Source organism: Belonocnema kinseyi, chromosome 4 (genome assembly GCF_010883055.1).
Source record: "Belonocnema kinseyi isolate 2016_QV_RU_SX_M_011 chromosome 4, B_treatae_v1, whole genome shotgun sequence".
In the NCBI taxonomy this organism is placed as follows: Eukaryota; Metazoa; Arthropoda; class Insecta; order Hymenoptera; family Cynipidae; genus Belonocnema; species Belonocnema kinseyi.
In genome coordinates, this window is record NC_046660.1 from 104,976,722 (window position 1) to 104,989,131 (window position 12,410).

General features: G+C 27.3%; 2 protein-coding genes across 2 annotated transcripts in view; one reads left to right on the forward strand and one right to left on the reverse strand.

Moving 5' to 3' along the window:
- Window position 1: 1 nt before the first annotated feature.
- On the forward strand, window positions 2-881 carry LOC117170689 (mitochondrial import inner membrane translocase subunit Tim16-like). Its single transcript, XM_033357658.1, has 2 exons — window positions 2-123; window positions 249-881. Exon 2 carries the CDS (start codon window positions 371-373, stop codon window positions 761-763), a length of 393 nt encoding a protein of 130 aa, XP_033213549.1. The 5' UTR covers window positions 2-123; window positions 249-370; the 3' UTR covers window positions 764-881.
- A 2,296-nt stretch (window positions 882-3,177) lies between these two features.
- LOC117170710 (exonuclease 3'-5' domain-containing protein 2) overlaps window positions 3,178-12,410 on the reverse strand; it is a 21,668-nt gene continuing 12,435 nt past the window's right edge. The window contains exons 5-7 of the mRNA XM_033357713.1: window positions 11,722-12,128; window positions 7,113-7,480; window positions 3,178-3,948 (exon numbers count right to left, since the gene is read on the reverse strand). Coding sequence (XP_033213604.1) covers window positions 3,748-3,948; window positions 7,113-7,480; window positions 11,722-12,128 — 976 coding nt within the window. The 3' untranslated portion in view covers window positions 3,178-3,747. The remainder of the gene's footprint in view (window positions 3,949-7,112; window positions 7,481-11,721; window positions 12,129-12,410) is intronic.

Here is a 12,410-nt window from a genome sequence, read left to right on the forward strand (position 1 = left end):
AAAATTGTATTTGATTAAACAACCGTAATTAATTAAATAGGGGAACAAAACACCGAGTCTCTTACCGCTAGTCCGGCTGTTTACTGGTTATGCTCATCGCTCAAAAGGCTCAAAATCTAAAAAGTACGTGTTATTTCCATATATATTTTTTGACATTGAAATGACATTTGGAATTAAACTTTACTTCACATATTCAATAGAATTCGAATAATTTCCTTGAATTTCATCACTCATTTCTTTTTTTGCAGGAAAAGGCTGAACAAGTGTCCTTTGAGGTTAGGTTAACTTGTCGGAAGACGAAATCGAGGATAGAAAGAGAAAATAATTAATTACGTAGTCGTCCTCCGAGGGTGGGTGAGTTTTCAAAAATATGGCAAAGTACTTAGCACAAATAATCATCCTCGGCACGACAATGGTAGGAAAAGCTTTTGCGAGAGCTCTTCGTCAGGAACTTGCTGCTAGTCAGGAAGCTGCTCGTAGAGCTGGAGGTGGACAGAAAGGGGCTCAGAGAGCAGCTGCAAATGCTAAGACTGGTCTTACTCTAGAAGAAGCTATGAAAATTCTCAACGTGGAAAAACTGGAGGAAAGTGAACAAATAGATAAACATTACAAATATCTCGTGGAAGCGAACGATAGGTCGAAAGGAGGATCTTTTTACCTTCAGTCCAAAGTAGTCAGAGCAAAGGAACGAATTGACGAGGAACTCCAGAATTTAGGTGAACAAAAACAGAAAAAATATAGAAGAGGGCAACCGGAAACATGATATTATGCAAATTTAAAATTTTAATATTTAATAGACAAACTGTACATACTTTTACGATCACTATTGAAAACATTGTTAATAAAGAGTCTAAGTCTAGCTTAGAACCAAAACAATATGATATTTGAGCCTTTTTTTTAATGTTTTGATCATTTTCATTTAATTATAATACTCAGTTAATTGCAAATTTCATTTCACGTGCTTTCAAAAATTCTCATTTATGATGCAACCATTTCAGTCTGTTTCAGAAGCGAACAAAAAAGCATTTTTCTAAATTTAAGGCTATGTAATCCACGATTCTTACTTCACCGGTAAGGTCTTCGCAACCATTTTTGCATCCAGTCTAGAGTTGAAATTTCATTAAATTTAAATTTTTGGAATTACAACAAATTTTTTTTTGCATTTTCAGTAAGGTAGGAATCGGGGAAATATTACATGACCTTAACCAGGATGTCTACTTAAATCCTGGAACGAAGTTTCCTGACAATTCCAGGTTTTTTATAAGTATCACAAGTTTTTTCCAGGTGTCATTTTTCATATATTTCGCATTTTTTAAACAATAGATTCGAAATATATAGTTTCAGAAGTTTATTATAAATGTTTTTTTTAGTCCCTAAGAATTCAATTCATCAATGCACCCTCGATTAATTAAATAATACTGCAAACATAATAATTTTCTTGCAATTTCTCTGAAGTATTAAATAGTTAAATTTCAGAAAAAGAGATCAATTTTCAACCCATTATTTTAATTTTGAACTAAAAATATCAGTGTTCAACCAAAAATGGTATAGTTAAATTCTCAGTTAAAAGAATTTTCCACAAAATAAAAAAAGAAACTTTTAATCGAGGTGATGAATTTTCAATTAAAATAATGAATCTTCAATAGTTTCTCTCTGTTTTAGATCAATTCTAAACAAAAAGATAAGTTTTTAACAAAAGAGTAACTTGCAGTCAAATAGTTGGATTTTGAATTAAAAAATATTTCAGTTAAAACAAATTAATTTTTAACTAAAGTTATAATTCTTCAACTGGAATCATTCAATTTTAAACAAAAAAGATTTATTTTCAACTAAGATGATGAATCTACCTGTAATAGTTAATTCATCAACTAAAATGATAAATATTCAACTGGAATAGTGGAATTGTCTACCAAAAACGTCATTTTAAAAATAAAATTATGCCTATGTAACTGAAATGCTTGAATTTTTAAACAAAAATATGAATTTCCAAACAAAAAGATTAATTTGTTTACAAAACTAACGATTTTTCAACAAAATACATGAATTTTCAACGAAACAGTTCAATTTTGTACTAAGAAAGACAAATTTTTAGGCAAATAGTTGAATTTCCAACTAAAAATACAAATTTTCAACAAAAAATGGAATAGTTAAATTATCAATTGAAAAAATTAAATTTTAACCAAACTGATGAATTTGTATCTAAAATGATGAATCTTCATCGTGAATCGTTAAATTTTAAACCATAAAGTTGAATTTTCAACCATGAAAATTAATTTATACCAAAAAAGACGAATTTTCAATTAAAAAATATACTTTTTCGTAAAAAATGTAATGGTTAAATTTATGGTTAAAAAAGTAATTTTCAACTACAGAGATGAATTTTTAACAAATTTCCAACCAGAAAGCTCAATTTTCAGCGAAAAGATACATTTTAATTAAAATGATGAATCTTGAACACTAAAAATTAATTTTTAAGAAAAGGCTTTGACTTTTAACCAAGTAATAGAATTTTGAATCCAAAAAAGATAAATTTTGAATGAAAAATGTAGTAGTTGATATATCAAACAAAGTAGACTTTAATTTTAATAATTATAAACAGTTTAATTTATCAAAGAAGACGACTTCAACATGTGTTGAATTTCTAAATAAAAAAAAATTTTTGTCAAGAGAGAGAAAATATTGCAAACAAACAAGTAAATTTCATTTTAAAAAATACCTGCCGTGTCAACGATATACTTGAATTTTCAACTAAAAATGATCAATTTTTAACCAAAAATAGGATATTTAAATTTTCAGTTAAAAAAATTAATTTCAAACAGAAAAAAATGAGTTTTCAACAAAATATTTTAATGCAGTAATATAAAGATACTTTTACAAATGATGTATCATTTTTATTGAATTTTATAATGCAATTTAAATAAAAAATTAAGCACACTTGCGAAAAAGTTTCGTGGCTGAACAAAAATTCCAGATTGTTTCAGATACATAAAAATTCCCTGACAATTGCAGGTATTCCAGGTGGTGTAGACACCCTGTTAACGTTTAAATTGGGTTCAGTTATTTTTGATGATTCTATACCATAAACAAGTGCTTAACTGATCTCCATGTGAAATCCCTAACTTTCAAACGAAATTTCGCAGGTAGTATAAGGTTTCAAATGAACTGATTTTTACGAACTTCATAGTAAAAATATATTTTCTCAAATCATTTTACAAAGGCAAGTTTGAATTTTTATAAAATTGCAATTCACCTATGTTTTATATTTTCTGCGCCTTCGTATTCTTATTGTACATTAAATTCTCTGCAAGGAAAAACCAATTGACAAAAGACAAATCCTACATTGCCAGATTAAAACCAAGTTTAGACATACCGGCCTAACATAAATCCATAAATCACAAAAGACTTACACAATAAAATAGTAAAAAGGACAAAGAAGGAATCATTATTATAATCATAATATGCCTAAAATAATAATTCCCCTTTTCACTTCATATGATATCGTTCGTAGAGCACGCTTTGACAAAAGACCTTTATACTTCAAGGTGAAAATGCACCTTTCAAATTATTACGTTTTCTTAAAGTATACATAATTTACATATAAAATACTACTTACAATAAACTAATTGATTGAAGTACATCGATTAATAAATAGAGTGTTTTTAAATAACTTATACAGTCTTCATAAAACAAGTACTCGCTCTTATACGAGTCCTTTCAGGTACGTTTAAAAAAATATTTTCGAAAAATTTAATGAGCTAGGCCAGCCACTCGCGCATCTTGTGGCTCTATCCTATTTTGCGTTTGACGAATTGCAAGGCGCTCCTGATTGTGACAAACAGACCACAATTTCGGGAGGAATCGAGGCTTCATCACTGTTAGGAAATGCTCTCGCCATACCCTTTCGAGTTCCACGAGACCGCCTTCCAGCTTCTCAAAGTGTCGCACCACCTGCATTACATTTACCCAAATTCAGGTTAGTTCAATATAAGAAGTGTTTAATAATATCTATGAAAACTCAAAAAGAATACTAAGGTGTGCGTAAAATTAAAGAAATAAAATTTTGAATATTATAAAAAAATCTTTAGGGATCATTTGAATCTTTATATGAAACTTTTACTTTAATGGATACATTTTTAATTACATTTTTAAAATACAAAATATTGCAAATGATTTTATTAAATTGAAGAATTCGTGATCGAAAATTTTTCAATTAGTCTTCGAACTTGACGTAGGTACTAAGAATATTAAACAGGAAAAAATAAAATCTTTTAAATCGTGGACATTGTAATAATTTTAGGTTAAATTTAATTGTAAATTTAAGTATTTCCAAATTACTGAAGATGATCGAAATTGTGGAAGTAAAATTTAGAAAAGTTAAAAATCAAACAATAGTAAAAAGTCGCATTAAACATTGAAGAACTTTACAAAGGGCGTTAAAACTTAAAAAAATTAAGATTAAAACAATTCCACGTGTACATTTTTTACTTTAAAAATATTAAAATTGAAACTTTTTACATCAAAAAATTTAAAACAAAAATTAAAAATTAAAAGACCTATGAAATTTAAACATTTCAAATATTGCGGCAACAATATTATACAGCTTTAAATTGGAAATTCTCAAATGTTCAGAAATTCGAAAATTTTATATTTATACCAATCAAAATTAAACCAATTATAATCGACTATTTTAAACGTTGAGTCATTTAGAACAGAACAATTTTAAATTCACTTTATATAAAAAATTGAAATAAAATTGTTAAGAACTTTAATATTAAAATAATTTTAAGTTGAAAGTTCAAAATTCTAAAATCGAAGGCTTTACAGTTATGCCACATGAAATTAAAAAATGTCAATATTCATTATTTAACGGTTACATTTGGTAAGTGAATTAATATAAAATATTGTAAAAAGAGAAAAAATGTTGTCTGGATAAGTCGTAACCAAAGGTTTTTCCGTTTTTAATATCACTGTTGTTACCTGGAAGTGAAATCAGAAGATCTGATTTTATCTTAAATAATTTATAATCTTATGGGTTACACTGAAATTGAACCATTTTCAGAACCTTCAAGTTCGAATATTTAACAACTTCGATTTAGAAGTACAAAATATTCATTTTTACATGCATTTTAGGAATAAAATTTGGTTATTTGAGTCCGCAAAATGTAAATAATTGAACACATTTACAATCGTGAAAGTTTTCGATTTAAATAAAAAATGTTTAGAAATTATCAATATCGAATTTATATTTATATATCACAGTTTCATCAAAAAAATTCTTAATTTGTTACAGTAATTCGAAGATTACCTGCGAATTCTGAAAAATTGACAGAAAGTTTCTTCAAAATGTAGTATTTTCCGAACGGAGTTGGAAAAATGACAAAATGGCGGCCGTTTTTTTTTAATTCTCAAAAGTGTATTTTCTCAAAATGTCCACTTTTAACATTTAATAATTTATTTTTTGAGAAATAATAAACTAGTAATGCGTACTAAAGCTGGTCAATTTTATTCTTGGTAAACTACTGCTTTACATTTTTAAAAAATTGTCTTGAAAAAATGGAAATTCTGCATTTTTCTCGGAAACAACGAAAAGTACAAAAAATGTTAAGAGAAAAGTTGAAACATCTATACAAATTCTACCCAAACACCTATTTTGGGATAGCTTGTATCGAAATGAAAAAAAAATTATATTAAAAAAAATCCAGGCCTCCAAATGATTAAGCCCGCATAAAACTGATTTCTTTTTTATATGGCCGGTTTATTATGTTCATATAATTTTCAAACTAAGAATATGAAATTTATACAAAAAAAAATTTTTTTAATAAAAAAAAACGTATTTCCCTACAAAAACTGAACTTTTAAACCAAAATATAACTTTTCACCAAAAAATGAATGTTCCACGAAACTGATGCATTTTTACCCAACAAACATGAAAGTTAAAATCAAGAAAATAATTTTTGTTACTAACAAAGGAGAATTTTCAACTAAAAAAGATAAATCTTAGAAAAAATGGAACAGTTATATTTTTAGTTAAAAAATTAATTTTAAACAAAAAAAAAAAGGTTTTTGAGTAAACAGTTACATTTTCAAACCAAATACATAAGCCTTCAATCAAACCAATTAATTTTGAAGAATCTAATTCAACTTTTACCCAAGTAGTCCTCTTCTTTTTTTGTTTTGTTTTAGAGTTTAAGTACTCAAGCAAAGAAGAATAATTTCTAACCAAAAACTTACATTTTCATTTAAAAACTAACATTTCTACTCAAGCAGGTGAATTTTTAAATCAAAAAGATACATTTTCAACAACAAAATAGTTGAATTTGCTGTTAAAAAAGATTTCACCTAAATTTTGAAACAATAAATAAGTTTCTATGAAAAAAATGAAGTTTCAAACCAAAAAGACGAATTTTTTCTATCAAAAAGGAGGAATTTTTAACAAAATAGTTGAATTCTCTACCAATTAGTTGCATTTTTATTCAATAATGATGTCATTTCTGCTACAGAAGGTGAATTTTAAAACCAATAGGACAAAATTAAAAAAAAGAGGTTGAATCTTTAACCGAACAGTTGCATTTTTATTGAAGATAGATGGAATTTCATCTAAAACAGATGTTAATCCAAAAGTATGACTTTTTAACCAGAATGTTAGATTTTCAACCAACAGCTGCATTATTGTTCCAGAAAATATAAAATTCGACTAAAACAGGTGAATTGTTAGATCAAAAAGACAAATTAAAAAAAAAGTTGAATTTTTATCCAAAAATATTTCAATTGACTTTTCAATAAAAAAATAGGAATTTTAATCAAAAAGTACCTTTTTTAGGAAATAGTTAACTTTTAAATCAAAAAGACGAATTTTTAATAAAACAGTTGAATTTTCAACCAAGAAGGATGTTTTTTAACGAAATTTGTTAAATTTCCAACCAAATAATAAAATTTATAACTATAAACAGATCATCTTCTGGAGAATATCGTACTAAATAGTAACAAATTATCCCTCGCCTCTGCATGATTTGAAATGAAATTGGCCGTGAAGAATTTAAAGATAAATTAGACAATTTAAAATTATTATTTAAAAGTTCTCTCGACAGAGACACTATTTTATAATTGTGTACCTTAAGACCGTGAGGATCACATTTGTTTGAATGTTTGACCTCAGGCCTGCTCTTTAGTCGCTCGTTCAGGACGTCCAACAGCATCGGCGAGAATTCACGCTGTCCAGTGCAGGAAATAATGTAAGACTCAAGATCCTTGCGTCTTTGTGCAGGAATCGTAGCCTTGCCTTTCAGCGCTTTGACTGCCGATTGCAATTTTCGCCAGCCGGCAGGAATCTCATTCCTCGTATGAGACGACGGCCCAGGTAGAGGCGCGTCGCAAATTTCTGACAAACGTCTTCGGAGCTCCAGATCGTGGTAGTTGCTCACCTCGTGGCAAGATGGACAGAGCAACAATACATCGTGAGATTGATGCGCTTTCATTACAACTGAAAATATAATTTAAAAAAGTAATAAGTTTAATAATTTTAATCTGCGAAAAATGAGAAACTCTTTTTAAAAAACTGGCCAAAGTTTCCCAATTCCTTCTCTAATTCTACAAGCAATAAGAAAATTGAATAAATGAAAAGTGCGACAAATCGTCTACAAATTGAACTGTAATCATTGTCACGATATCGGCAATATTTCATGAGTTAGCAATAAAAACTGTTTATTAGGAGAAACGTTTAATTTTCATATAGCCTACTTAATACATGGTTGCTACAAAATCCCAGTTAAACAATTTGATGACTTTTCCTGATTTTCCCCACAGCAATTTTTCAGTTACCCTGACAGGTATACATTTTTCAACAAACAATTTGACCAAAGAGATGAATTTTCAACTAATAAATGAATTTTATCAAAAATATAATTCAAAACCATGTAGTTCGATTTTCAACCAAGAAGATGAATTTTACCCCCAAAAAATGTAATAGTTGACTTTTTTAATAAAAATTATCAATATCCCCCAAAAGGCTAAACTTTTATTTAATAAAATTAATGTTCAACAAAAAAAAACAATTTCTAACAAAATACCGAGTGGCCGTTTTGATCATATAAAAATTCCCGGTCATTTCCCGGTTTAAAAAATTGTTCACGGACAATGAAATTACAAAGCTAAAAATTTTTCTATTTAAAGAAATAATTTTAAGCAATTTTAAAAGCTCGAAATATTAAAAATTGAACGATTACGTTCTTGCTATCAACTAAACACACTTCAAATTAAAAGTTGAATATTTTCCATTTTAAATAGTTTTAAAATCCTTGAAAAAACTTTAAATTATTTTTGAAATTTTTACAGAAATTCTAAACATCTTTTCAAATTATTCGATTTCATTCTCATTTTCTTTTTTAAATCCTTCAAAATAAAAAATATTTCCTTAAAATCTTCCAGATTCATTTTTGATGGTTTTGGAAACCTTAAAATCTTTAAAAATATTCTCTTAAGATTAATTTTTCAAAATAAAAAGTCGTTTTCAATTTTCCTAGGAATCTTAAAAAAAATGTTTTTTATTCTTTATGAAACTTTTCATTATTCTTAAAAAGCTTCTACATTTTTTATTTGAAAACTGCAAAAATCTGTATTTTGTTTTAAATTAGACCGTGAGCTATTTGCACCGAAATTCGGCTCGAATTTCGGAATTAAAAGTATAACGTTCAAAGTTTAGTTTTGAATATATGATTTATGATTACTGAGTTTGCACGAAGAATACAATATATAAAAATATAATAAATTGTTATTTTTCTTCCTCTCAAAATTGTCGACTAAACCAATATTTTAAATTTAATGATTTTGAAAATAGTTGATAGTTTTAATAGGGATTCAGAATCGTCTTGTAAAACCAATTATAATTCACTTGTGAATCCTTAATGTGTACTTCAATTTTAAACAGCATTATAATTTATATTTAATTGAACCACTAAAAAAAATTTTAATCCAAAATTGTCCATTTTAAACACTACTAATTTTTAATTGTTTAAGTCTTTTAAACTGCATTTTAAAATTCTTTAAGTGAAAAATGTAAACTTAAAACTTAAAATCCCAAATGGAAAATTTGTAAGTTGACGATTTTCGAATTAGGCACTGTAAACTGAATTTTGTCAAAATTGAAATCGATTAAAATTCAAGTGATTATTTTAAAAACTGTTGAAATCAAACTTAGATAGATTTTCTTTTCAAAAAATGTGTAAAATTCCCGGTCAAAAAATAAATGCACCGCAATTTCCCTGTCTAGCGGCCTCCAGGAAAATAGCAGTTGAATTCCCGAACAAAAAAGATGAATTTTTTCACAACTTTTCAACGAAAGATTTTCACTTTTCAACCTACAAATATGAATTTTCAAGAATAAAGTTAATTTTCAATCAAATAGATGGATTTTCAAAAAGAAAAAAAACTGAAAGAAAGAAATGAATCTTCAACTAATAAAATGAATTTCTAACAAATTAGTACGACTTTCAACAAGTTGTTAAATTTTTAACTAAAATTGGGAATTTTCAACGAAAAATGTAATAGTGGAATTTCTAACGGGAAACGATCAATTTTCAGCCAAAAATAGTATTATTATTTTTTCAGCTAAGAAAAGTAATGTTCGAACAAAAAAACGAGTTTTCAACAGAGTAATTAAATCTTCAACAAATAAAATTAATTTTTAAGGCGTAGTTGACCTTTCGATAAAAAAATATGACTTGAACAATATATTTCAATTTTTAAAAAAAATAATTAAATTTTTCATCCAAATAGAATTTTTAATTAAAAGAGACAGTGCATTTAATCAAAAAACGAGAAAGGGGGAATGTTTCTTGAAAACTAGGGAAAAGGAGGAATTCTTTAAAAAACGGGAAAACAGTTTTAAATCTGGAAGAGAGTCGTACAGAATTTTATAAACTTTAACTTCAGTTTATCGAAAATTCCCTTACACTTTCAGTTGTTCCCTGATAGTTCTGTCTTTTCCGGACTTTTCGAAATTAAATGACCTGTAGCAATCATCTTAACAACAATGAAACAAAAGACTCTTGCTGAAGTTCTAGAATTTATTAATTATTAGACACAAAATGAACTCTTTCCCGATCCTACTATATAATTTATTTATAATAAAATACCGGTTCAGGGTGGCCGTTTTGATCAAAGAGAAAAATTCCTGGTCATTTTCCGGTTCACAAACATTTTTCACGATTAATGAAATATAAATCGAACTCTAAAGTCAACATTTGTCCATTTAAAGTAATAAAAATTGAGCTGCTGATTAAAACACTCAAATTGATTTATAAACTTTTAAAATTGGATAAGTTTAGAATAAATGCAATTAAGCTGCCGAATTAAAAAATCAAAACTTTTATAAATCATAGAGTTTAAAGATTCTGATTAAGTTGCAGAAATATAAACCCACGTTATCATTTTCAATGCTTTAAATTAAGAGAATCAAGCATTTAATTGAAGAATTTTCACAATTAAACAATATCAAGCAATTTTAAGCTGGAAATATTAAAAATGGAATAATTAGATTTTTTATACTCTGAACACTTCTTAAATTAAAAGTTAAATGATTTTTATTTTTAAAAGTTTTAAAATCCTTAAAAAATTTTTGAATTTTATTTTAAAATCTCGAAACATCTACATGTTGTTTTACGTTTTTTTTTTCAAATTTTAAATTATTTAAAGAACTTTTTTAAAACTTCTCAAATTTGTCTTAAAATTTTTTTTTATATCCTGCCAGATTAAAGAAATGTCTTCAAAATCTCCCATATTCATTTTTGATAATTGTGTAAATCTTCCTAAATATTTAAAAATATTCTCTTGAAATTAATTTTTCAAGCTAGAAACTCACTTTCAATTATCCTAGAAAATGTTCTTTATTTTTACGAAGTATTTCAAAATTCTTAAAAAGCTTCTACATTTTTTGTTTGAACGAATTTTGGTACGACTAGCCGGATTTTGTCGGTACACGTAGACACTTCGTTTAAATTATTTGAAATCATTTCAAATTGTAACTTAATTTAAAATTTTTTTCAAAACTTCTAAATAGCTCTTTAATTTACTTGAATTTCTTCTAAGAATAATAGGTGTTCAATTGTTATTTATACATCAAAATTCAACAATTTGACTTACAAATTACATTTTTTTAAACAGAACAATTAATTAAAAAATTTCAAATTTATTGGTTTAAAAATTAAGTATTTTAGACTGAAATAATATTCGAAATTTAATAAAAGTCTTTAATTATGAATATACTAATTTGAAGTTATTTTAAAATTGAAAATAGTTTATAAAGTTTCAAATCGTTTAAATCTGGAAATTCTAAAATTGTGAACTGATTCCGAATCGCCTTTTAAAATAAATTATTATTAACTTTTTAAATCTTAAAGTAAAGTTCAATTTAAAAAATCATTAATTAGTTTATATTCACAGTTGATGAACTAAAAATGTGTGTTTTTTTTTTAATCTAAAATCTTTTTTAAGTCTTTAAATCTGCATTTTAAAATTCTTTTAATTAAAATAAATAGAGAAAACATCCTAAAACATATTTCTAATTAAAGAGAATTTGATGCCCTCTCTCGATCCAGGCCTAAGATGCATTTAGAATGAAAGAAGAATTAACATTCTTTACAGTTTAAACGTCTGCTAAAACAAAGTCAAAACGTCTTGAAAATTCAAAATGGAAGAATGAAAAATTAGAAGTGCTTGAATACTAACGTGGAAAGTATTTGCGATATTCTCTTGGGACGACGTTCTTCCTGACGAACTTTTCGCTGGATCCACAAACTACACACTGGTTAAGTTTGACCTGGGTATAGTACTGGCCGACTTCTCCTAATGCTCGTCCGGATGGCTCAAATTTCAGCCTCACCGTAAAAGGATCATCGTTCACAACTTGTCCCAACTCCTTCGAGACATACCACTCAGCTTTTTTCCGATCACACGTACACAAAATGTCTCCATCAGGAGCTTGGAGATAACAATTATGATACAAAGGCTTATTCCTTGCAGGAATGCTATTCTTATTTCCATCGACACCTCTACTAATTATTTGATTCAATTTACAATTTTTATTGGAATTGTTACTGCTACTACTCATCATGCTACCCCGTTGAACCTTGAACCTGAAATCATTTCCGCTTATTAAAACAAATCAATAGTAAGTTTAAATAAGTTTTTTTTTTATTCTGGACCGAATCCATTTCAAATCAAGACAGGTTTATTGGGAATGATTGAACTGCGATACGCCGCCTGTTGACAAAAATTCGAACTAAAACGAATAGGTACAATTTTAAAGTTCTACCTTAATTGAGCCGCCGCATGGAAGAACGGGATATAAAATATTTTTCGAGGAGTGGGAGGGCCCTTGTAGGTTTATGAAGACATTGTTGAATTTATATTTTTTA

Coding starts and splice junctions, on each gene's coding strand:
- LOC117170689 (XM_033357658.1), top strand. CDS start 371: ATGGCAAAGTACTTAGCACAAATAATCATCCTCGGCACGACAATGGTA.